A 27315-nucleotide genomic window follows, 5' to 3' on the forward strand; every position below is an offset into this window, starting at 1 on the left:
TAGTAGTAAAGTTTTAGGCAAGGTGAATTCTGTGCTCTAATAAAATGTAAAGTGGAAATTTCAGCTGTTAAAATAAGTATGGGTAGGAAACCATTCTGTAACTGCAATACCATCAAAGGACAAAAGATAATGAAGCAGACGATATGGAATAATACCAGGAAGATTTGGAAGGTCTTCCTTGTTTCTGAATCCATGTGCAGTGTGCTTCTACAGCTGTCAGTGATGATTTTGTATTTAATTTTCTTCCAGTTAGTCTTAGTTAGGTATGAATTAGTGAATACTAAAAATTAACATCTATTCCTAAAGATTCTCGTTAAATACTGACTGTGCTGCCCCCCCCCCCGCCCCCAAAGAAAAGAACACAAAAAAGAAATGCACTTTTTTTTTTTTAAATTCAAATCCAGAGCAGAGAACTAGCCCCTTCCAAACATTTTATCTATGCTGACATGGAGTGTCTTACATTCATACAAATTTTCGTGATGTGTTTTGGTATGGTATTACTAGAATGACTAAAAGAAACTGGAAGTGAGTAAATTATAATGGTAGAGTTTTGGAAAGTTACTGCCTCTTGGAAGCAGCAGAAAGAAAACATGTCTAAGCTGTCCTTCCTGGATATATTATAAGCCAGCTTAGCCTGGGTAGGAGTCTTCTTGTAAAGCCACGTGCGTGTGACAGTGAAGCGCTAATCGCAGTTCCTGTTTCACCATTGTAAGTCCTGACCTCCTGTTTGCTGCTTGTGTCAGTGACACTGTGTCAGCCTAACGCGACATATCCAGCTGGACAGTCATTTGTCTGATGTGCCAGGTTTAATTAGTACCTAGGCTTTCTGTTACACAATGTGGTCTCAATTTTTTGTAATAAAATTATAACTAAACTGCAGGAGAAATGGCGGTATACTTGCACGTTACTGAATACGAGAGAGCCCAGTTTAAAGACTGTAAATCCTTTGCTCTTTCCCTTTAAACATTTAGCTCTATGGGGAGTCTGGGACTCTACAAAGGAGAATGCAGTGCAGCTTTCCAAAGGGTTAGCACTGTACAGTAAATACTGACAAGTTTAAATGTATTTTTGTTCTGTCTGAGCCTATATTCTAGTATCGGTATTCAAGCATTGTGTGGAGAATTGTTACTTATCTCCATTTACTGCTGGGGTTGGGCTGTTCACATGCTTCCGGACTGGAATAATGGATCTCAAAGAAATAAAATTAATCAGATAGAAACTGCTGCCTTCTCTCATGGTTTCCTAGTTGGGAATCAGATGGTCTCTGTGTTTGTAAAGATTCTGTAGGAGACACAAATACCTTCCTTCCCTGGAAACTGAACATTAGGCAGAACAGTCTGTTCAAGGATTTTGTGATGCCTACATAGTGTGTGACTCCTGGAATGAGTGTTCGTGTCCGTGTGTGAGAGAGTCCAGTCCCCTCTCTCCTGCCTTTCCACCTCTATCAGAATCACAGATTGATGTGTTTATTCTAGCTCTGTTTTTTCTTGTATTTTAAATTACAACTGCATTTGCAAGTCTAAGATACTGTTTTTGATGCAAATGTTGAGTAGATTTCTGACAGAAATTCTTGATGAAGAATTAGCTAGCATTCAGTCCATCTTTTGACAAAGTAGAGTCATAAAGAAGTAAGCGTAGAGCTTGTGGGGAGGAGAAGTCACCAAACAATGTGTTTGTTGTTGTTTCTGTATATACAATAAAAAAGGCATATGTAGGGACTGTTTTGCATATTATCTATGTAAGTAACATGTTTATTATAAAACTGAGTGTGTAGCCTAGGAGTCCTATGTGTCAGATCATAAGCAGTGAGAAATAAAAAGTATGAAACACACATTTGACAAGACAGTATATTGAAATGCCATTTCCCGTGTTGTCATAAGATCTCTAAATTCTCAGATACAGACAGAAGTGGCGGTGCTGTCTCTATGTTTTGCTTTATGGTCTATTTTTTCATCTTCAGGTTGAATGCACATTTTGAGCTGAATCTTGATTGCTCAGTCTCTCGAGCAGAAATGTACTCTGAATACCTCTCTACCTGTAGTAAATTAGCTCGAGGTGGAATCCTGACATCAACTGGATTTTATAAATGTCTGCGGTAAGACAAAAATTTATGCAACAATAAAGAAACAATTGTATGTGCTCAGTACTAACATGTAGCTTTAGATTTCTTTGAGAAAAAATCTACTGAGTTTGAAAGACATGCAGTTTTGAAATTTTAATTGAAACTCATTTACAGTTTAATTGATTATATTTCAGTCTATTTCAGGATCTTTAGTAGAGTTACTTCTATAGCCCTTTTACTTCTTTCCCAGGTAGTTTTGGAGGTACTGTAGTTTTTACTCAGCTCATTCAAAATCTTGGCTGAAGTCAGGTTGGCCTGTTAGTCCTCAGTGATTGAATACTTCAAAGCTCCTGGAGAATTCTGCTGTATTGCAATGATGCAGGCAGTAGCGCAGCTACTGTGTACATAAGAGTAGTGTTTCATATTAAAACAAAAGCATGGTAAGAGGATTGAGTTACTGTGTTTACTAACATAGATTTACGTTGTGTTTGGCAGAACTGTCTTTCCAAATCATACAGTGAAGAGAGTAGAAGATCCAAATAACAATGGTCAAGCACATATACATGTGGTAGGAGTGAAAAGGAGAGCTATACCACTTCCCATTCAGATGTACTATCAGCAGCAACCAACTTCGTCTACCCCAATTGTTCGGGTCGATTCAATTCCTGATGTGTCGTCTTCTCCTTCGCCAGCAGGTTTTTTAATTACTTAAATATAGTATTTTGCACTGGTTCTTAAGTGACAGTAAAAGGAAAAATGTTACTGAAACTATTTTGCAAGTGCTAGAAGTAGGGACAGTGTGGTTTTATTCATTGTATGCATTTCATTCAGTAGCGTTCTGAATGGTATTACTGTACGTATTTGCATGCTATCTAATATTTGGCATGTGACCCATAAGCTTGTCAGCAGACAAACCATTGTTGCTGCATCATTAATTCAGATACAATATGGCTTTATATAGAATTATAAATTCAGGCCTTGGGGTTTTACAAATTCCTTATGTTCGTGTTTTGAACTAATTTTTGCTTTCAAACTTTCACCTTGTTTATTTCAATAGGAATCCCACATGGGCCACAAAGCGTAGGAAATCATTATCAGAGGACCCCTATTAACCAGTCTTCAACTTTGACAGCAACACAGATGTCTTTTCCAATTCAAGGTGTTCATACTGTGGCACAGACTGTTTCTAGAATTCCACAAAACCCTGTTCATGCACAGCAGCAAAATGCTACAATGACTGTTATACAGAATAAAGGTCCAATACCCTGTGAAGTAGTGAAGGCCACAGTAATACAGAGCTCTGTCCCCCAGTCTGGGGTTCCTGTTACTATTGCTGTAGGAGGAGCGCAAGCTTCTAATCAAAATCACAGCAGTACAGGACCACAGCCGTCTGTTGCTGTTGTTGGTTCTCAGACGTTGCTTCACCACCAACCTGTAATTCAACAACAGTCTCCGCTGCACGCAGTGGTACCAGGACAGATACCTTCAGGCACTCCTGTTACAGTAATTCAACAAGCTGTACCTCAGGGTCATATATTTGGCAGAGTACAAAACATACCAGCATGCAGTTCAGCAGTTTCACAGGGTCAACAGCTAATCACCACATCATCGCAACCCGGGCAGACGTCATCTCAGCAGTCTTCTACTGGTAACCAGCAACAGGACACAGTCATCATAGCACCACAGCAGTACGTCACCACCTCTGCTTCTAACATTGTTTCTGCCACCACCGTTCAGAATTTCCAAGTAGCAGCTGGGCAGGTGGTCACAATTGCAGGCGTCCAGAACCCACCCACCTCTAGGGTGGGCTTTCAGAACATCGCACCAAAGCCATCCCAGCAAGGTCCGCCTAACGTACAGCAGCCGATGCAGTCGCAGCAGCAGCCGCAGCCACCACCGTCCCAGCAAAGCGTAGTGATTGTAAGCCAGCCAGCTCAGCAAGGTCAAACGTACGCACCAGCCATTCACCAAATAGTGCTTGCTAATCCAGCTTCCATTCCTGCTGGTCAAACTGTCCAGTTGACTGGACAGCCAAGCATTACTCCATCTTCTTCACCATCCCCAGGTCCGGTTACAAATAATCAAGTCCCCACAGTTATGTCATCTTCATGTACCACTTCTCAGTCACAAGGACCCCCTCCTACCGTCAGCCAGATGCTTTCTGTAAAGAGGCAGCAGCAGCAGCAACACTCACCAGCATCGTCACAGCAACAGGTACAACAACCGATACAAATGCAAGTTCAGTCCCAACAAGCTAACGCAGGAGTTGGCCAGCCTAACTCTGGTGAATCTAGTCTGATTAAACAACTGCTTCTTCCGAAAAGAGGCCCCTCCACTCCAGGGGGGAAGCTTATACTCCCAGCTCCGCAGATTCCTCCACCTAACAATGCAAGAGCTCCTAGCCCTCAGGTGGTTTATCAGATGGCCAATAACCAAGCACCGGGTTACGGAGTTCAAGGACAGTCTTCAGCTCAGCAGCTGCTAGTTGGACAACAAAATGTTCAGCTGGTCCAGGGTGCAATCCCGCCCCAAGGGGCAGTGCAAACAGTACCCATTTCTAATTTACAGATATTGCCAGGTCAGTTGATCTCCAACAGCCCAGCAACGATTTTCCAAGGGACTACTGGCAACCAGGTTACGATAACAGTTGTGCCAAATACGAGTTTTGCTACTGCAACTGTGAGTCAGGGAAACGCAACTCAAATCATCGCTCCAGCAGGCATTGCAGTGAGTGGAACGCAGACAGGAGTTGGGCTCCAGGTGCAAACGCTTCCAGCTACTCAAGCACCTTCAGCTGGACAATCACCGTGTACTGCTGCTCCCCCGTTCAAAGGTGATAAAATAATTTGCCAAAAGGAGGAAGAAGCAAAGGAAGCAACAGGTTTACACATTCACGAACGTAAAATTGAAGTTATGGAGAATCCTTCCTGCCGAAGAGGAGCTGCAAACACCAGCAATGGGGATGCAAAAGAAAATGAAATGCAGGTGGGAAGTCTTTTAAATGGGAGAAAGTATAGTGACTCCAGTCTACCTCCTTCTAACTCAGGGAAAACTCAGAATGAGGCCAATCAGTGCTCACAAGTCAGTAATGGGCCGTCATTAGAAATGGGTGAGAACGGAGCTCCTGGAAAGCAGAACTTTGAACAAATGGACACGCAGGAAATTAAAAGTGATTTGAAGAAGCCCCTAGTTAATGGAATCTGTGATTTTGATAAAGGAGATGGTTCTCATTTGAGCAAAAACATTCCAAATCACAAAACTTCCAATCATGTAGGAAATGGTGAGATATCTTCAGTGGAACAACAAGGGAATTTGGATGCCACGCAGCAAGATACTGCCAAAGGTGATCAAGGGGAGAGAATTTCTAATGGGCCTGTATTAACTTTGAGTAGTTCACCTGTTGTAAGCGGTACACAGGAGGCTGCAAAACTGTTAACCCAGCAACTTAGTGGTACCAACACTGATTTACCTAATGGACCTCTAGCTTCAAGTTTGAATTCAGATGTGCCTCAGCAACGCCCAAGTGTAGTTGTCTCACCACAATCTACAGCCTCTGTTATACAGGGGCATCAAATCATAGCAGTTCCACACTCAGGACCTAGAGTGTCCCAGTCTACCCTGTCATCCGAAGTTCGGTCTACTAATGGCACAGCAGAATGCAAAACTGTAAAGAGGCCAGCAGAGGATAATGACAGGGAAACTGTTCCAGGAATTCCAAATAAAGTAGGAGTTAGAATTGTTACAATCAGTGACCCCAACAATGCTGGTTGCAGTGCCACTATGGTTGCTGTGCCAGCTGGAGCGGATCCAAGCACTGTAGCGAAAGTAGCAATAGAAAGTGCTGTTCAACAAAAGCAGCAGCATCCAACCACGTATATACAAAGCATGGTCACACAGGTATGTTGCAGCGTACTTTTTACGTTTATTCCAACTCTGATTCTGAATAAGACTGTGAAATGATATGTCTCAAAATGTAAACTCGGTATCTGTTGCATAGTATTTAAAATATTTGGAAAATGATGGTTTGCGTTCTTGCACAGACTAAAGTCCTAATAGTTCGCATACTTTGTTGATGTCATTGACAGTAGTGGTATTTCAAATAGCCTGTAGCTTCATAACACGCAGTGAGGAAAGAACTTCTGTTCACTGATTTCTTCCTTAAAGGATTTACTGTTCTGAAAACAAAAATGAGTTGTTGTACAGTCTTGTAAAAATGTCAGTATTGTTCTGCATTTTATTCTTGGTCCTTACTGCTTATGGGGGAGCGAAGATGTGTTTTGCAAGGTAGTTAACCACTGCAGCTGAATCTGGCCTGCCAAAATGAGCATTTAAACTTCTGTTTAAAGGTGATCTTGAAAGGCTTTCTTCAGAAGTTCATTACAGTCAGGAGAAAGTATTGTTTTGTAAATGTGTCAAAATATGTATTTGTTTATTACAAAATACTTGTAATGTTCATTTTATTGATGCAAGTATTCCTTGGCTTTTTTATTCTGTTTGAAAAACTTTGGAGAGGGCCATTTTTGACTGTAACTTTAAAAACAAACAAACAAAAAACCACAACATTTTAAAGTAGTTTCTTCCTAAGACTGTACTAGAAATGAGTTTTGTCCATCATTTTCATGAGTATTACTGCAAATAATCATGTTTGAGACTATTCCAGTCTCAAGATTTTATTTTGGCTTTGTACATGGACATAAAGTCCCTATCCAAAAAAAACCCTTCCTAACCTGAATAAGAGCAAAAAGAATGGAATATGAGGTATGACAGTCACCTAATTCTGCCAGACTGTACAGAGAGGAAATTTTGAGTGTATGTTAGTGCTTTTTGACCTTGAGGCACAACTCTTCTTTCATTTATTTTCCTTTTTTGTTCAGTTGGTTTGGGTTTGTTGTTTTTGAAGGCATACGGAGTATAGGCCTTCTAGACTTAAACAGAGCTAGAGCTCAGATTCAACAAGTGATGGCTAGTGCTACTTCTTTTCTGTGTCAAGCTAGGTTTCTGTGGAAGGAAAACTCTTTCAAGTTTCTGTCATCTAATTGTCAGAAATCAGGACTAACAGTTAACAAGTTTTTGTTCCTTTTTTCTTTTAAACATATTACGCAGAGCTGTGTTTTTAAAAACATCTTTAAAACCTCGGTGTTTACATGTGAATTTATCAGAGAGAGATCTGTATTTTTATGATGCATTATTTATCTTTGTTCTTGCTAGAAATGATTAGACCAAAAGGAAAGTGTCTGTCGGTAGCACAGGGAGAATACACTAGATAAATGGCAGATTTTCTGCAGCGTGGACGTATTAGCTATGCCTTGTTTTTTTTTACAGTGAATGTCTTCAGCTATTACACAGTTTGAATTTCTGTAATGGCTTTGCTAAGGGTTTGTCTGGAATAGAAAATGATATGGCTATGTCTTTGGAATGGAATAGCTGTTACCTGTGGTTATTTATTCCCTGGACATGTGGCTCTCAAGAATTTGCAGCTGGTTCTCAAATAGCTACTGAGCTATTTGACTTCCCAGTTTTTGAGGAGAAGAGGGGGGTAATACAGCTAATGATTTCCTTTGTATGAGATTACCTGTTCTGTTATGAAAACAGAGGAGAAAAAAAAATTATTTTCCATGCTGAAAGTTTCTTAAAGGATAGGGAAGATACCCTGTACTTTTTTTTCGTACACTGTCATTAATACTTTCTCCGTGTTTACATCTTTTCCATTACCCATACAAATAGATGTGCTGCCAGCTTGGTCTGCAATTCAGTGCAAATCTGCAGATCCAAATCCTAGCTTAATGTCTGTTTCCATGGAATTTAGCTTATTCTTCTGTCTGGAGGATGCCCTTGCTTTCTTCAAAATGATGAAAAAACACTTCCTTTAAAATGTGTGTGTTGGCCTAGAAGCAGTACCTGGCTAACTCTTTTTTTCCAAAGGTGTCTAGCTGCTGCAAAACAGCCATTGTTTTGCTGGAAAAGCAGACGTTGAAGTATTTCCAATATTAAGTCTGCTTTTAGGAGTAGGTTTGAGACACCCAGAAATAGTATGTAGCCTAATTCTTGCTAACTCAGGGTGGGTTTTACTAGTGACTGTTGGGTGTAGGTACTGTACAGTCATGTGAAATTAGTTTCTCCCTCCCATTTTGAGAGCCTTTCTTGTATGATAAGCAGCTTCCTTGTCTCTGACTTGTTGAAAGGCAGCAGCTAAGGGGCGCTTGTTTCACTCGAACGTCTGCATTGTTTTATCCTCTCTAGAGTACCTAGCCTATACTTTCTCTCTTGCAGAAGAAATAAGGGAAGATGCTTCTTTCTGCAAACAGCATGAAGTTTAGTATAAATACAACCCATGGAAGAAAAATGATGAGGGACAGGAAATAAAGGGATATTAACTATAGCAAAATTACATAACTGCTGAATCTGTTATTATGTGATTTCCTGCTTGTCTGTCATCTTGAAATTTTATTTTAAACTAGAGTAAGTATTTCAGAGAAGTGAGAAAGGAATTGAGGAAGAAAATTTGTAATAAAATTTGCAGGAAGGCTGGAAAAGGAGATGCAGAAGACAGCAGAGGGAGGAGGAGTGTTGCTTATGCAGCTGTTGCAGGATAAGTTGTCATGAACTGCAGAGGGGAGAAAGGGAAGATGCTTGAACCAAAGATAAGGAAAGGCAAACAAAGGGGAGGAGGGGGAACAGCAAAGAGAAGGCAAGAAAAAAAGTGAAATAATTCTTCAGGGAACATAAAATTTAAGGTTGGTTTCATGATGTGAATGGTACTATGAAATGGGCTGCTACTGTATGCCTGAGGAGGAAAAATGGCCTGCAACAATAATGAAAATTACAAACTTCATGTTTATGAGACAGCCCGTGTGGTGCTCTCTAAATGCAGTTAGACAAATACAGGTGTCTTCTGGGTGTAGTCTGTGACGGTTCAGTGTTAACTGTACATGTCAGCAGGACTTGCTGAAAAATAACTACATATATACTGACTTTTTTTGTATTTTTATACACAAATCGAGCTATGGGTATATGAGTTATGTCAGAAAAGGAACATATGATGCACAGTGTTGGATTTTTTTTTTTTCATATATCTCCGTCTGTATTTTGTAAGCCCCTGAAACGTGGCCTTGCAAGGAGACAGAGCTGGCACTTTACTTTCTTAGCTTTCTTTCATTTCTCTGTTTCTGGTTCGTTCCTGGATTATGACTTTCCTGAGGCATTGTGCTGGTGTGGTGGATGAAAAGGAAAAAGAAATGAGTAATTACCTACCTGTGTACTTACTTTTCCTTTTCCATTTTTTCCTTACACTTCTTCAAACTCCTCCGAAACATCTGTTGAACATAACCACGTTGGTTTACCCCAGTGGGTTTGTGTTTTGAAGAAGCGCCCTGATATTATGCCAGGTTCCTACAAGTGAGCAAATCAGATGTGAATTGCCTGATCTGGCTTTTAAAGTAATCACTTCCCTGCTCATCACTGTCATCCCCTCGTAAACAAAGCATTCCTGTTTCTCTTACGGCCGCCCACTTGAAACATGCTTGTGTGGAAATTTAGGTGGCAAAAACCGCATAAGCGTTGCCTTAACTATTAGCTCCTGCTCTCCGTTGATTGGGAAGCTGAGAATTACCATGCACCAGAAAGCAGGTGTGTAGCCCCAGGAGGTGTAATTCATTCCTAGTCACAGAGCAAATGAGTTTCTCAGCTGGAAGTACTGAAATACAGAATCTCTGCGCTTTCATTGCTCTGTGCTTGTGAAGCACGCTGTTGCAAGCAGACGTAAACCTTAGCAGTTGAACAACAAGAAAAGAACGTTTGCTTTAGTGCCTTCCCAGCCACCTGACCCCGACCTCATGCTCAAGTCCTGCTATGTTCGTCTTCAGCTTATGTGTTGCCTTTTAATATATTCCATTCTCTGGAGGAAGCTAAACATGAAAATTTCAGTAATACTTAACTGTAAGTTCCATGGTACATAATAATTAACCATTTAATGTTAATATAAACTTTTTTACATATGGGTTTGCACATACAGGTGATGGGTGAAGAAAAGCCTAATGCTTTTAAACTGTGTACAGCTCTGCATGTCAACAGGGCCCCATCACACTGGCACACAGCGCGCGCTCCTGCTGGAGGCGCAGTACGCCTTCAGATAGGGAAGACGTCATGCTAAATAGTTATCCGTGAATCCATAAAGAGAACGGCACTGTTGGTTCTGCGAAATGGAGGTGCGGGCTATTTCTGGCCCCAGACCGTGGGGTTTGTTGCTCCTAGCACCCAGGGAGCACCTGGCCTTGAACACCTCCAGGGATGGGGCATCCACAGCTTCTCTGGGCAGCCTGTGCCAGGGCCTCACTGCCCTCACAGTAAAGAATTTCTTCCTAATACTTAACCTAAATCTACCCTCTTTTAGTTTAAAGCTGTTACCCCTGGTCTGATCACTACATGCCCTTGTAAAAAGTTCCTCCTCACCTTTCCTGCAGACCCCCTTTAGGTGCTGAAAGGCCGCTGTAAGGTCTCCCCGGAGTCTTCTCTTCTCCAGGCTGAACAACCCCAGCTCCCTCAGCCTGTCTTCATAGGAGAGGTGCTCCAGCCCTCTGAGCACCCTCTTGGCCCTCCTCTGGACTCAATCTAACAGGTCTGTGTCCTTCTTCTGCTCGAGGCCCCGGAGCTGAACACAGCAGTCCAGGTGGAGTCTCATGAGAGCAGAGCAGAGGGGGAGAATCCCCTCGCTCACCCTGCTGGCCATGCTGCTTTTGATGCAGCCCAGATACAGTTCAGCCATTTCAATGCAGAAAGATACCTGAGAGCAGAATTTTAAGAGGACCCTCTGTGTTGTTTTAAAGTTTATCTATAATAGCAATGTGTAGGGTAGGTAGTAAAATATATACTAAAAAAATTAGTAGTTTGAAGTGTTGCAATACAATATGGTAGTCAGTTTTAAGCAAAATTTTAACAGCCAGTCTTAAGTGTAGACTCTAAAAATAATGTATTTTTTTACTTTGCATAAATTGTAATTCTTTAAAGACTGCTGTCAAAAGATGTTCTTCAAAATGTACTGGGGGAGTGACCAAACAGCTGTCTCTCGAGTCAGTATCAGTGACATAATTCAAGGAATGTGCTTGAAGAATAATGTAGCCAGCATTGTTAGTGTTGGCTACCATCGTGTTTATCTCCATTGCAATATATTCTTGTTCCCATTGGCCCAGGGAGCAAAATGAAAAAAACTGTTCTTTAAAACATCCTCCTCTGTGTTTAATCATCTGTGCCAGGTTCTTGTTGAGGCCAGTACCTCGTTTCTGGCCTTTCTGTGGTCAATTCAGAAGTGACATTTTTATCCTGAATAAATGACTGTAGTTAAAGGTAGCTGGCAAAGTAAAGGTAAAATTACGATTAATTAAAGATAAAGTTAAGGTAACTAGAAAAAAAATAAGCTCAATATTTTTCTCCACTTTTTACGTGGAAGTAGAAATTTCAAAGAATTCTTCATGTATATAGCTCTCTGTCATATAGGAATCGCAGCAGCTGGACAATGAAGAAAGCTGCTTTCTGGGCAGGACCTGTGCCTGAGCCAGAACCTGCCGTGATGGGAAGTGCACTGCAGGGCCCCTGATGGTTCTCACTAGGGCAGCTCCAGTTCAGCTAGGCTTGCTAGCCGTGGTTCAACACTTGCCACGTCTCCACATGGGACCTTGCCTTCTGCTCTGAATCAAAGCACGCTTCTGGTACTAGGGACATGGTGCTAGAAGGGCCTGTCTGGTTCCAGCCACGTCAAGCCAAGCTGAGCGTGGGGCAGCCTCCACTCGTGAGAGCAGAACTGGCCTGTAAAGCAGAGAACTGCCTGTACCCAGCACCGAACCCAAGCTAATGCAGGTCACGGCTGGTGCTGTGTTTGAGATGTCCTTCATTGGTAGTGCAGGTGAAGAGCCCATGAGTAATCAAACAGTGACTGCAGCTGTTTTCTCTGCTTTCTTTAGTATATAGTCAGGCAAGTTCTTCTTCTGAGAGAAACCACTGATGGCCAGCAATCTGCATAACCCATTTTTTCCACAGTGGATCCTGAAGTTACAAAAATCCTAACTTTAATCATTAACACTCAAACTTTTGCGTCTTATACATCTGCACTGCAGGCTGAAAAACCTGCCTTGAGTTGAGATCTTGCTGCAAAGACCCTAGTAATCAACAACAAGGAATACAGAAATGCTCCCATAAAGTGCATGGAGGAGTTCAGAACATGCTGTCTTAGGGGTTGCTCTCAAAGTGCAATTAAAGAAGGAATCAGTTTGTCACAGAATGGTATTTCTGTATCTCTTTAGAAAGTTGCTTCATATTTCTTTGTGCAGTGTCTTAGCTGCTTTAACACAACTTGTTGTGTTCTAGGGCTCCCAGAAACATGGCGAACACGATTACCAGGAGGTCAGTTTGTGTGGAACTAATGGTAATTTAGGGCAAACTTGCTGGAGTAGCTTAGATCGTTTGAGTTGGGAACTCCCTAAACATAGATTAGTTCCTTATATATGTGTATACGTAATACAAATACTGTATATTTAGCTGCTCTGCTTTAGTTAGGATTTAGTTTCTCGAAAAGTTGTGTGCTTATATCCTGTATAAGGACTCACAAGTCCTTAAAACGGCATTCAGTGATCTGCGAAAGTGGTTTTATGACTTGGTTATGTATTTGAAGCAAGAGCTAGGATGCTGATGCTAGAGGTACTGTGCAGTCCTGGGGTCCAGTGAGGATTGATTTGCAAAAGTGCTAAGTGGTGTCAACTGCAAATCGTGATCATGGAGAGAGCTAGCCTGAGTATAAAAAGATGCTGTAAAACTGTCAGGTGTGCTGGAGTACTGGGCAGCAAATTTCTGAGGGAACCTGGAATTATTAAATGTTGTTGCTAGTGGAGGAAATCTTGTGAAATATCTGATGACACGAGGAAACTTCTTTCAGTGGTACTTCCCTGAGAAATAATTTATAAGAGGAGGTGAAATGCTATACGTAATTCTTTAACATACAGAACAACGCTTACGTGGTCGTTACGTATCGGTACCGTAAAGGAGGTAGCATGTAGCAAGTATTTCTAGGTACATTCTGAAATAAAGGAGTTCCCACCTGATGTCAGTGATTTCCGGCGTACCATGCATTATTTAAATCAACACATGAAAAAAGGAAACAAAAACGATCAGTATTTCTGACCTCTGGAATGAAGAAAGGAAAGGTTTAAGATGTTCAAACACAGAACTTTTATTTCTAAAAGAAGACCTAGGAAAACAAATGCGACCTCCCTTCTTCTGTTGATATATACAATGTAATCAGCCCTAATGATGGACGGGCAATACATTTGATTACCAACGCATGGGCGTTGTAACCAGCTAATGCTACAAGTTGGAACAAAGCTACCCTACTCCAAAGTGCAACAGTAATAGGAGAACACTAAACAACAATTATCTTATATGTTTCTTTTCAGTCTACTAGCTTTGTATTTTTTTTTTCCTCATGGGAGTCTATAGTGGGAAGGAATTGGAGGGAGGGAATTGATTTTAACTTTTTGTCCTGAAAATCGTTTCCCTTTCTGAGTTCTTTCATTTTCAGCATTTAACGTTTTGTATCTAATATCTCAGTTCTCCTTATTTAAAATAATACCGTCTCATTAAAAATTGTTTAAGACCTTAGAATACCACTAGGAGAGCTTGCCAGGAAAACCCTTGAGAAAATTCATAATTCCGGATTAATTGCAGGGTTTGCGTAGAATGGAGTAAATAATACATGAACCACACATTGAAGGATGTGAATTAAATGAAATCCTGAATTAATTCAGTAATCTCACTCTCTTCAGCACATTAAATGAGACACAAGTTCTGTGGGGATAAAAAGTTGCACAAAGACCATCATTATGTACTGACAGAAGGATGCTAAGTGGAGATTGCAAAACGAGCCGTACTGCTGACTCTCGAGGATTTTACTTTCAGCTTCACTTTAAAAACACCTCGTTAAAGGGAGGTGGATCCTGAAAGGGTGTGTGCTTGTGTGTACCTGTGTTAAAAAAGACATTGTGAAAATTCGTTACCCAATCTGTTAAAGGGCTTAGAGATCTTTAAGGGAAAATAATTGCAGAGTCCAAAACAATTTGTATTTATGACTAATGGGCTCAAGTCCCTTCTTACAACTTTTCTCATACACCAGCAACAGGCATCCTGTAATAGTCATGCTGTGGTCTGTAGTTTTGCTGAGTTTTTGCGTCGTTTTTGTCAGGATTTGTGCTTAGACGTGGGGGTATTTTGGTTTTGATAACACTTCTTTTGCTGTCTTTTTGGCCATGTTATTAGCTAGCGTTGTATGGTCCTTCATTACCTTGGGAGAGAGTTTTCTGCGCTGCCAAAAGGAGAGCAGCAGCAAGAAAACTTCAGAGCAATATGCAAATGACATGTCAGAAATTGCGCTTACCTGTTTCTTTGCAGTTAAAATCTGAAGCTGTTCAGTAACAGAGCTGTAACGATGTCAACAAGGTGTTGTGTGCACCACCTGAATGTGGATTTAAAAGTGGTTTTATTTGGGCTCTGAAACAGTGATGCGTTCTTTCCCTGTCAGTAGGGAATTAAAACAACTTCTTTGCCGGATAGTATTCAAAAGCTTAATATTTTTTCTGTCATCCTTCTTATAAATGCCTGGCCAGCCAGAGATTTCTAGGAAAAGAGGAAGAAGAGAATCAGTATAAAGTAAACAGCGTTCCAAAGTGGGGCAATCAGCATTCGGTATTTTTATTACTCAGAGGGGAGGGGGAAGGGAAAAAAAAACATTTTTTTTGAACTTTGTAGTTGACGTAAGATATTTTTTATTCAATGTTAGAATAAGATTCTTGTAAAGTTGTGAGAGATCAAGGGGAAATATCTATTTTAGCTGTTTGTATTTCACTGTACACAAGTAGCACAGCATGTTTAGATGTTCTGGTGTGTTATATAAAGGGATGTGCGGTTTTACAAGAGCTTAAATAATTATATCATTTGCAAAGTTTTGTAGAGAAAAAAGTGTCATTGTTTGAGCCAACTGGTCTTTGATAGTGTTTTTTCAGCATTGTTCAGTTTACCTTTTGTTACGTACTGTGTAACACAGACGGATATGTGCTAATGAGATGCTTCAAGAATTCCACAGCTGCGGCGTGTGAAACCATTTCATCAAAGAGAAGTTTTAGATTATCAGTGCTCATCTTACTTTTTAGCAATATTTTCTCCTACGTTAAATGGGAAAGCAAAGTAATCCCTACGCTGATGATACTATAACCCCTTGTGTTTGCAGTTTTTCTTTAAGACTAAATAGAATGTTTGCAAAATAATGAGAACCTTTGTTCCACTGGTGCCCTTGAGAAATACCTTTGCATTCATAATTCTGTATTTGAATTTGGGCATAAGATGTAGGAGTTTGAATGCTAGAAACTTCTGCATAAATAATAATAATAAAGTAAAAGTTGTGAAAAGTGTAAAAGCTGTATCTATCCCTCTTTATTATGTCTGTTAATGCTTATTTAGAAATTAAACTGTTAAAATCTGAAAATTTGTTGGATGACTGAAGCATAAAACAAAAGATCTTTGAGCAAACAGTAAAGTGTATGTCGCGTCTTGTTATATGCCCTGTTTAAAACTGTGTTTTAACCCTTTCTGCAGAGCACACCTGCGACGTCAATACCAACAGTGCAAGTACAAGGCCAGCAGATCAATTTGCAGCCACCTTCATACACTGCAGCAAGTCAGCATGCAGAGCAAATGAAGAAACCTGGACAGAACTTCATGTGTCTGTGGCAATCTTGTAAAAAGTAAGTGGCTCTTTTATTTAACTAGCTTCCACTAACAAGTAGCTGGTGCTTGTAAAGTTATATGACAAGTTCTATCCATTCTGTTTCCTTAAGGTACCTTATACCTGGTTAATAGGGAAAAGAAAAAGTGAAAAACGTTGAGGAGATGGAAGAGTGCAAGTCATTTAGCTGCTCTCAATTATACTTCAGAACATAAAACATATTTGGTGGCTTTCTTTTAATATATTGATTCTTCAGTAATAAATAAAATACTTTCATGTAGTTGCGCAAGAAAAAATAATCCTAGCTCTGATGCTTGTTCTCTGCATTGCAAATAGAAAAATAGTGACTGTGCTCCAGTTACAAATAATATCTAGACTTTTTTTTATGTATCCATCCTGTAATGTATTTCCTGTGTTTCCAGTTTTGCAAGAGCAGGGTGTTGCAATTCTTTGTCCTGGTCAAAGTCTTGTTTAGATTATGACTAATTTTCGTTATTATAGTACCATTTGTGTGCCACAGGACTCCTTGTCACACAAGGAAGTAAAAAGGCACTTAGCCATAGGACTGGACAGCAATGATTGGACTTGCTTGATTTGTTGTTTTTGTACATTAAAAAAAAAAAGATTTTTATTTAGAAAAAAAAAAAGAGGGGTGAGCTAGCAGACTTTGGATACTGATTTTTAAAATAACGTTGGTTTGTGAATGTGAAAAGTTCTCAGTGAAGGATACAGACTTCTGAAACAAAGGCAGTTGTCAAATAGCCACTTTGAAAACAGTGACAGAAATTAGGTAAGTTTAGAATGGGCATGAAAAAGGATGAGACGCTTTGTAGTTGTAGGACAAGACAAAGGGAACATAAAGATGAGCTGATTTGGCAGAAAGCTGGTGTATAGATGTTCAGAAAGTAGGAATGAAAGACAGAAAAGTTTGTTGGAACTGATGGTGAAAATGAGGCATTTGAACAGAACTTAAAGGAGGAATACTGAAGGACAGTTAATTTGTAGACCCCTTAAGTTGTAGGTTCTGTTTCTTTCATTCGTTACAAACAATTCAAAGACCATTAAGTCAATGCCAAGATCTATGGATTTTAGGTAGGATTCTGGCTGGTACTATAGATATCTACTGTGGCTTTTTAAATCCTTGCCCTAATTTCACCTTAGAAGTGATTTTTGTGTCTTTGGTAGGTAACGCTTCTCTGCATAAGAAATGCATGTAAGGCTATAGAATAAGTACAGCTGTAGATCCATGTTCCACTAGCTTCACAATAGATGCATAAATACCTTTGTTGGTAGAAGAGTGGATATACTGGGGTAGAAGTGAAAATCTGGGAGTATTTCCTAACAGAAATCTTGGCAGTTTATATCATCTTGGAGAGTTTGTTGAATTACAGTTTTGAAGCATAAGTTAGTCACCAACTTTATTCCATGTCTTCAGTCGTGTAGGATGAGTTGTGTAGAATCAAAGTGGCATCTAGCCGTGGAACAAGCTGATGTCATGTGAACTATGATGTACATATGTGCAGACAAATCTTGGGGCAGGAGGAGGACCAATACAATTATGATTACCTTACATTATCAGTCTTCTTGCAAGTCTGTCTTAAGTTGTTATTCTGGTAAATTTTCCTGAGACCGGAGTCAAGGGCTACAGGGCCAATATTTTATGTGTTAATCTCTGCCTTTTATTTCAGACACTGTACTTTTGCTTTAGTTTCTGCTGTAGTTACTATACTGATTTTTGTTCATAGTTGTTTCATTACTTTCAAAGCCTTCAGAGATTGTGCATTGTTACAATATAGTCTCTTTTTCTTACATTGTTGCTGATTTTTAAATATTTATTTCAGCCCCAGCCTAAAAACAGTTTTGACAAATCTTACACTCAGCATTCTTTGTGGTGAAGAAAGAATCAAAAAGTTAAGTTAGCATCTTCATCATATGCATATTGCTTATGCCATATTCTTTCAACAGCTTGATAAAAATCAGCAGCATCAAGTATCCCATAGGCTTCCTGTTTCTAATAGGCATAAAAATCTGGAATTGTCACCTATTATTGAGAGCTACGCTGAAAACAGCTGCAATCTTCGCTGCTGCTATTGTTGTTTAAGCAGGAAACAAGAAGTTTCTTTTGAGTGAGTTATTAGACTACCTTGTTAATTTTACATCTGATACTTGGTTTCATTCACGTTTGCTTAGCCGTTAGGTATTAAGGAGGCAGGTTTATCATTGTGATAGAACAGCGTTTCTTTTGTGGTGTTCATGGTTAATCAGGAAGGTAGGACAGTGGATTAATTTGACGGCCATTTACCCTTGTTTCTGTGAGCATGTTTGTTAGTTTTATTCTCACAATATAGTAGCGTTAAGTGTGCCTTCCAGTCTGCATTGCAGGAGGCAGCGAAGGCCCTCAGAAACATTTTATTGACGGTCACAGTAAATGTGGATAAGCAGGATTCCGAAGGTGTGGCTGTTTTTGTTGGCTTCTTTTGTTTTATTTTAGAACTTAATTTGGAAGCATTATACCAAGAGGCTGGTACTTCACCCTACAGAGTTTGATGTATATAACATGTACATTACACGGTCCTCATTACTTGTAGTGTCTGAAGACCACAACGAGATCAGGCCCAACTATATGCAAATACTTGTAACGATCAGCCTCTCCCAGATGAGTTCTGGTTTAATATCTGAAGTGGAAGTAAAACTCTGAAAGTTGTCAGCACGCTGCTTTGCATTAAGGATGGCACAGAAAGTAGGTGTTTTTCTTTGAAGTTCAGCTGTCTGCAAGTGCTGCTAATTGTAAGCAGGTTAATTTAAAAGCTGTTACTTTGTTTCACAAGTAAGCAGGAGATGTCAGCTATTAAATTGCTTTATATTTAAAAAATAAATTGGAATTACTATCGAATCTCCACTGCCTGTCAGATCAGCTATTAGGTCTGTGCAGCAGCTGAACAGAATGATGGAGAGATTAAGTGGGAAACTAAGAGTTTAGGCTCAACTGACCATATTCTCAGTACTTAAGGTTTTGTATTACTATAGTGAAATGTTGATTTAAGGCTCATGAATAAATAGATATTTCTTTTCTGAATAAACTTTAAATTTTGCAAACTAGTATTATAGATTCTGACTATTCTGCACAAGTTATTGAATAGAATCTTGTACTGCCAAAAGTAGTTTTTCCTTGCAAAGTTGTAGTAAATCTGAATCTTTTTAGATCACTGTTTGAAGTATAGCATTGAATGCCTTATACAGTGAACAAACAAACTCTGTTGAAATGGCAAGGCTTTAAGAAAAATAAAGCTATGTTGAATAAAATGTTTCAAACTACATTTGGGGTTTCATGTGTGCCAGGAAATTTGTTTCATCCGTGCCAGAGATTATTCATAAAGTGCTAGACTTAAGTTTACGTACTGACTTTCTCCTTTATTATGGAAAGATGTCTCTTTTCTCTGAAAGATCAGCTTTCGCTGTTGAGCAAATGTAGATGTAAAACACTGTATTTTCATTGTATTTTCTGTTTGGACCAACATCGTGAGGCAGGTATTTCTTCCCAGCTTCCATTCAGTAAGAGCTGGGATGGAAAAGATGAATTTTTTTATTTTTATTTTTTAAGAAAGCGGTATTTATTGCAGTGTGGAAGGTAATTGCTGAATTACAGGTGGTTATTGCAGTAGGATTCAGGTTATAACTAAGATTTGTCTTTGGGTGAAACGAGCCCTTCGACGCTGCCGTTGAGGTTCAGGTAACAGCAGCTGGATGCTTAGGCCCGTGTATCGATCCCAAGTGTTGCACGATGGGCACTATTGAGCTGAGCAGTGGGACGTGGAAGGAGGTGACTTGAACTTGTCCCTAAACCACTGCTGTAGGCTAAAGATGGTGCTTCACCCATGGCTGCTTCCTGTAAGTCTCTGGCCGGGGTCATCTCCCTCTTGGCACTGTTCAGTCCCACACCTTACCACAAATACTTTTTGTGTTAATTGAAACCGAAATGCTAGCGTGTGAACTGGAGTGGCTGAGGTGGGGGTGTTTCCTCTTCAGTAAGACTGCTGCGGTGGTGGCCTCCATCCAGCAAAGGTGTGAAGGCTGCTGGTGGTAATGACTTCCCAAAAGGCAGCAGCTGGGTTACCAGGCCTATTCTGTCCAAGCCTTAAGCGTGTGGTCATCAGCTGGGTTAGCTGAACTCAAATGAATTGTAAGTGGCCAAATACTCCTTTTATTTTGGCCATTTTTTTGTCTCTTGAAGTAAAAGATGTAATTTGTGATGCTTGAGTTATATTTAAAAATATATCTAGACTAAAAAGAAAACTCTTAGTCATTCCCAGTTTTCATTTGGTATGTTTCGAAATACAGTGAGTCTACATTACCATCTAATAGACAACAAAGGATGTGTTATTTTAACACGTGACAATTTGAAAATACAGATCTAGGAACTGTTGAGGTGGCATTCAAAATGAGCTGTAACTTTTCTATCACTTTGACATGGAAGAAAAACCTTATCAGGCCGAACAGGCTTTCACCAAATAGAACATCAAAAAACCACATTGTATACAGTCCTGAGTATTACAGGGCCAGGCTTAGGACAACTTCATCTCTTATATTGATGCAGAAGCACTTTGAAGTATCTAATGCTGTATGCTTTGGGGCTGTGGGGATGCAATGCGATTTGTTTGACATTTTGGAAAGTCATTTAAAAATTGAGGTTTAATTGAATATGTTGAAAGGGGTCATATAAGTGACATCTTCCAACTTTTGTGCGTATCAGGAAATGTCATCTGTTCATTTTCTTGATATTTAAAATTCAGGTGCTAAAAAGCACTAATTTTACACCGATCCCTTATTCTCCACCAGTTTTGTCAAGCATGAAATATTGAGAGCAAATAGGATGAATTGTCTGTATCCCATTTTTCCCAATTAAAGTTTGTATAAGGTCTGAGTATGACTGCCAGTAAAGAAGGAAAACAGGAAAAATAATACATGAAATCCAACATTTTTAGTATTTATAGTTTTGTACCGTATTTTGTTGTATTGCAGAGAAATTACCTGTTGCAATTAAGATGCAATTTTTTGAGTAAACAAAAAAAATATGACATTTCAATTAGATTCAGCAAAATCATATTGCCATTTATTGGTAGCTCACTGTTAATATATATACATGCTTTTTCCACTTAAATGTTTAGACCTTCTCATTTATCACTTCATGTTTTCTTTCAGAAAACAAGAATGTGTAGCCAGTATGGGTTATATTTGTGATAGTTGCACGTTATCATTAACTGAAAAAAAAAACTTTAAATTTTCCTTTCCTCTCTTTTTGTAGGTGGTTTCAAACACCATCACAGGTCTTCTATCATGCAGCAACTGAACATGGAGGAAAAGATGTCTACCCAGGGCAGTGCTTATGGGAGGGATGTGAACCTTTCCAGCGGCAGAGGTTTTCCTTCATTACCCATTTACAGGTGCAGATTTTCTTTCACATACTACTTCAGAAAACAGTAAGGATTTCATGGGAAAATTTCACACATTCTCTGTCTTCCTTTTTTCCCCAAACAGGATAAACATTGTTCCAGAGATGCTTTACTTGCAGGATTAAAGCAAGATGAACTTGGGCAAGCAGGAAATCAGAAGCCTTCCAATAAGTAAGAGACCTGAGCCTCCTTAGCAATAGAGAAAATAAGAATATTAGAAATCATTGGAAGAATTTGTGTGTTTAATAAGAATATTAGAAATCATTGGAAGAATTTGTGTGTTTATAACTTGGTTTACCAGGTGAAACTCTACATAAAGTCCATAACAGTAATCAAATTTGAAGTCCATTGCATTAAGAGAAAATAGGCAAAAGGGGGAAAAGATTCTGATGTGGGAGATACGGTCACAGTTACCATTAAAAGAGCAGGTAGTCCTTTAAGGTATGTTTGTCAGTACTCCATGGTGAACGTTATTCGTAATATATTCTACTGATTTTTCACAACTGGGCAGCATTTTATAACTTTTATTGCAACGGAAAGGTGCTTGTAGTGCAAATGGAGAGTAATTTGCTGTGTACAATTGGGCTCTTTCATTCAGCTGAGTTGAACTGTCTTGTAACTTGCTGTGTTCCTTCCAGTTTTATGGTCAAAATTTGGGCTAATTTGATCCAGGTACTCTTACAATAAACATCCTTTTAAACAAGATAATCAAGATAAATACCATGACCTCTAGGTCTTCTTATTTTGTGCTGTTACCTGGAATCAGGTTTGGCTCTCCTTTTTCCCAGAGTTATTTCAGCCATCTGGAATAAATATTATAGAGTGCAATACCATTTCTATGGCATTTTGGGGACGGTTGTGTTACTGTTGGAGTTATTCAGGGTACAGTTACTTGTATAAGTGTATTAAGACTAGGGCTTTGTTAGTAACTAACTGGACTCACTTTGTTGCAAGCCTAAGTTGTGATTACTTGGTAATCACAGGCAGATTGTGATGTAGGTAGTTAAATTGCTACCAAGCTGCTGGAGGCAGCAGAGAGAGAAAACTGAGTATGAAAGCTGAGAAATTTAGTTTGTATTTAAAAATAAAATAAACAAATCCCCAAACTTCTCAGCACAGACTTATGGTTGCATTATAGTGCCTTGTTTCATTACACTAAGCAGCATTCAGACCTTTGAAAACCACAAAGTGAAGCATGATGGTAATATAGTCTTAAATACTTGGTAAGTGGGAAGCATAGGGCTGATGATACAATCTACTAGTATGATGTGGTTTCAACTCTGCCATTTCAGAAAAGTTTCATCACATAACACATCCAATAGCTCTGTTCCTGCAGGGTTCTTTAAGATTGGCACAGGTACGTGTATGAGGAAAAAAAGAAAAGCTTTCATACATGCCCTCTTGTAAGGCAGAATTCCCTAATGAGGTCAGATTCAGAAAGTAGCAATTTATGCACAAACAGTTCTCACCAAATCGCTGATATTGCAGCATCACAAGATCTAACGATGTCATTTCAGAATATGAGTTGAAATAAGAGCTTCGCGCTACTCCACGTAGGAGGTTCTGATTCTCCCCACCATCTCGTGTGCCTTCGTGCGGCTGTGCACTCTCTGTTTACAGAGAACTGGCTTTAGCTTTTGTCTCACTGCATGGTAAACCAATTGCGCTTTAAAAAATCAAAATAAAACAATTGATGAACTAAAAAAATCTGTTTGTTAGATTAGTTGAATGCACTTACCTTGCAGTCAGTTGAACATTAGTGCAGGAGGTGGATTGGAACAAACAAAAGGAACGAGACCTTTCTCTGTCAGCACCCATGTGTGTTAACACCTGTAAGTGTTAACGCCACTCAGTTGCATCATGAAATCATACAGGTTCCTTGACTATTTCTTCTACACTCTTCCCTCATGTCTCCTTTACTCCACTTTTATTACCAAAGAAGAAATCAACCATCAGGAAAACACGTATTTATTTTTTTAAATGTATCCCACATCATCTTCCAGTGCAGCCATGGAGCCGACTTTGCACAACTGACAAGAACGTGTGACTAAGTGAGGGAGACGGGACTTGATAATTTGTTTTCCAGAATCAGTGACTTGTCAAACGAAACTCTAAGCTTCCTCCAGAAGGTCATCTCAAGTTGGCTCACATGGTCAACTGTTTACCATGTCTTGAAGCTGACTTGCAAGGCTTGGGCTTAATTTATTTCTCACTGAGCCCTAGAAACTTGTTCAGTATGTCAGTATACTGCTGGTAGTCCATATGACTAAACTCTTGTATGGAGCTGAAACAACTTTGAGAACTGGTGCCAAGAGGAAGCATGTGCCGCCATCAACTTCTAGGCACACATCTTCTCATCACAGTGAAAACTGCTGACTTTCTTCACTTAATCCCTCACCATGTAGGAAAACTGCACCTACCTTAAGGAGTGCAGATAGAGTGAGCGTTACTGGTGCAGGGAGCAAAATCCGTGGAACACATTTTTCAACAGACACCGTAACTAACAAGGGCGTGTTTTCTTAATTATCATTTCTGCCTATCGTGATACCATATCTACTTGAAAAAAAAAGCACATAATGGCTTTTGCTAGAACCAGGTATACAAAGTTAAGCTGCATTACAGAGCTGGTTGTATACCTTAATTCTCTATTTCTTTGCTTTTAAAGTTGTATTGTATTAACTCTTCCTCTTCTGGTTTCCAGAGGTAGCTGAGTATTACCTTCTGGTCAGGTAGCACTAACAACTAAGTATGTTGACTAGCTTTGTGCATTTAAATCTCTCTGGATCTTTGTTATTTTTTTTTTCCCCTTGTTGACACTGAAGCATAGGTGGTAGTGTGAGCTATCAAAAATGTTCTTCATGCAGCATGGGAATGGAGCAACTTTAATCATAAAGTGAATGATATGATACTAATTTCTGATATTAAATTGATAATGTAATTAAGAAATTTTAGAACTCCAGATGTTCTTGAGATGCATATGTGCAAGGAGACACAAGTCGGTCCACTTGAGATCTCAGTAACTTTTTATAGACCTTTTTTTCCAAAATCAAAAAGAGAAGGCAATCTGTATTCATTGCAATTGCCCCTTTTCAGTATTTCTAGAATCAAGGCAAAAGTACTTCAACTTTCTAGATCCTATTATGATAGCTGTTGAAGAGAGACATTTGGAACAGCCTCAGGTGATGAATCCGTGTTCTTCTCAATATAAGAAAAACAGCAATGTTCCAGAAATGAAAAAGGAAGAACAATAATTACTGTGCTGGAGTCTTCTATAAGCATATGTCATTACCCAACGGTTCCTTAATCAACAATCCCCTGCCCTTTTCTTTTTCCTTCATAAAGACTTTCACTTCTCTTTGCTGGAAGGTGCCTCAATATTCCAATATTCTTACAGGCTGGCTTTAATTTAAAAAAAAAAAAAAAGACATTTACATTTGATTTATGCTACCTTTGCAAGCACTACCGTATGTTTTTAATATGTTGATATGTTCTAACCAGGGTACTACTTGGGGTTCTAGTACCCTAGTTCTACTAGGGTACTAAAATATTATTAAATATATGGAAGTGATACTGCAGTCATCCCTTGATGATGTTATGACACTTAAAGACTTACTCATTAAGTTGCACACTTACGCATTCTAAACTCTAGTTGTATGGCTCATTTCAACGTTTCACATGGAAGAATTTTGACTTCAGTGTTCGTACTGAAAACTGAGCATTTGCTTCCGCTATCTTTATTATTTGTACCAGCTTTATAAAATACCCCGAGTAAGTTCTTAATCTCAGTTTGAAAGCTGCAGTAACTGGTTTTACATGTGTTTGGTCTGATTTAACAATTTAATGTATTATGTCTTAGATCATAACTTGGATCATGTCACCTTACATTGCTTACTAAGCACAGCTAATACGTGTTTTATATTGTCTCAGTGTTTAATGGTCCCAGCCATGTCAAGTTTTAAACAGCTATATTTTTAGCACAGTCCTGCCCCGATCTCAGATGACATTTGTATAACCATTATCACTGTTCCTGTTATATTCTATCTAATAAAACATTCCTTTAAGTAGGTACACTTCAGGAAAGTAGCTCTGTCGTTAGTACAATATGTTGTTATTCACCATCACAGATGTCATTGGTGATGAGCAGTACTTCTTCAAGAATGGTCAGGTTTTTTTTTTCCCCCACAAAATAAAGCTTATGATTCTTCTGATGGCTTTGCAGTAAGGTTTCTCACTGTGGAAAGAAAAGACAAATTGCATATCAGCACCAAAAATTAATGGATCTTTCTGTCTCTGTTCAAATAGATTTTTAAAAAAAAAAGTCAAAATACATTTTCAGAGTTGTTAGTTTATCAGAAAGTTGTGTAAAGTTTATTAATTCTTTCTTTGCTAACATAGGCCGCCAGCTGTAGGGGGTACTCCTGCTGCTCCCAGAGCACAGAAGGCCATTGTGAATCATCCAAGTGCTGCCCTAATGGCGTTAAGGAGGGGATCAAGAAACCTCGTCTTCAGAGATTTCACAGTAAGTCTTGTGTGACTCAAGTATTAGATATTAATTATTACCTACTACTATGGATCTTTAACATTTTTTTTCTTTCCTTTTGTAGGATGAAAAAGAGGGACCAATAACTAAACACATCCGATTAACAGCTGCCTTAATATTAAAAAATATTGGTAAATATTCAGAATGTGGTCGCAGGTAAGCATCATATAATTCTTCTAATACTAGTGGGCAGTGTTGCTTTTGTTCTGTTAGGAACCAAACAATAGGTAGTATTTACGTAGCCTTTAAAGAACAAAACAAAACAGTATGTGTATTGACAGTACAGTTTTTTTATCAGTTCTTCAGTGCTTAGTTCCCCACACAACTGCTCAGCATCGTCTTACCTAAGATAGGATTTGTGATCCAGACTTTGGAAATTTGGTAAATTTGACAGGTTAAATTTTTGGAGGCAAATGAGAGAAGTCTTTGCAGTGGGTCTGTCCCTTTCCCTCCTGAAGGCAGTACTGCATGGCTCTGAAAATTAGTTCTTCTGTGAGGAACTTCCCATTGACCATCCACTTGTATCTCAACTTGAGAAAGGGGTGAATGATCTTAGGTGAAGCTTTTATTGTGTTGTGGAGTGACACATAGTTGCATTCCATGTTCGGTGCTTCTCTGTTACTTTTCCCTCCAAAGTCAGATTAAGCTCATGAGTGACTCAGTCAGCTTTTCTCTGACTTGTAGAAGATCCTTCAGTAAGTAAACAGAATAAGACTGACTTGTGGTACCAAGCAGGAAATGTTCTTTGTGATGCAGGAGGAGTAGTTACTTACTGTGCCAGTAATCACCATGTGTTTCACTTCTTATTTTTCCAAGAATTCACAGGCTGAGTGTTTTCCTGTTTTTGCTTTGTACTGTTTCACAGCTTCATAATAGGGGAAGTAATTATTTCTAATGAGAATCTGTTATGTTTCTTCTTCAAAAAACTGTCAAGAAGGGGGATTTTCCTAGTTCTACTGGGGGGGGGGGGGGTCAGGGTTAGTACTGGTACTGGTTGTAGAACCTCTCCTGTTGTCTTTAGCTGTCTGAATGGGAGTGAAGACAAAGCCAAACTCCTCTTCAGCAGTATGGTGAAAGGCTAAGGGGAAGCAGACAGAAGTCACATCAAGGGAAAATCCAATTAGATATTGTGAATAAAAACAAATTCATGAGTGGTCGAACATTGCAGCAAGTTCCCCAAAGAGGCTGTGCAATCCTTATCCTCTCAGATATTCAAAACCCAGCTGGATATAATTTTGAGCAGTGTGATCCAGCAGTTGGCCCTACTTTGAGCAGGAGCGGGACCACATAACTTCAGAGGTTCCATATAACCTGACTTAGTCTATGATCTCAGTGGTCACAGGCTTAAGAAAACTTTAAAAGCTTAGGTCTTTATGTGTAATATTCATCAAGTATTTTTGTAGCACTTTTCTAAAGATTAATTGTGAATATTCATGTATCTTCCAGTGTTAGAGAAACACAAAAGGTTCCATTAATTAAATCAAACATGGAATGAATTTTGCTG

At 39.2% G+C, this 27315-nt stretch overlaps 1 protein-coding gene across 2 annotated transcripts in view; it reads left to right on the forward strand.

Moving 5' to 3' along the window:
* The window catches only part of ARID2 (AT-rich interaction domain 2), a 105345-nt gene that overhangs the window by 75410 nt on the left and 2620 nt on the right, over positions 1-27315 (forward strand). The window contains exons 13-20 of one of the 2 annotated variants that reach the window (XM_048065822.2): positions 1961-2095; positions 2558-2757; positions 3120-5047; positions 15692-15840; positions 21124-21262; positions 21357-21442; positions 25667-25790; positions 25876-25967. In XM_048065822.2, coding sequence (XP_047921779.2) covers positions 1961-2095; positions 2558-2757; positions 3120-5047; positions 15692-15840; positions 21124-21262; positions 21357-21442; positions 25667-25790; positions 25876-25967 — 2853 coding nt within the window. Of the gene's footprint in view, positions 1-1960; positions 2096-2557; positions 2758-3119; positions 5960-15691; positions 15841-21123; positions 21263-21356; positions 21443-25666; positions 25791-25875; positions 25968-27315 lie in introns of both variants that reach the window. The other variant, XM_013198991.3, reaches the window with a different exon arrangement.

The sequence above is a fragment of the Anser cygnoides genome, chromosome 1 (assembly GCF_040182565.1).
Source record: "Anser cygnoides isolate HZ-2024a breed goose chromosome 1, Taihu_goose_T2T_genome, whole genome shotgun sequence".
NCBI lineage: Eukaryota > Metazoa > Chordata > Aves > Anseriformes > Anatidae > Anser > Anser cygnoides.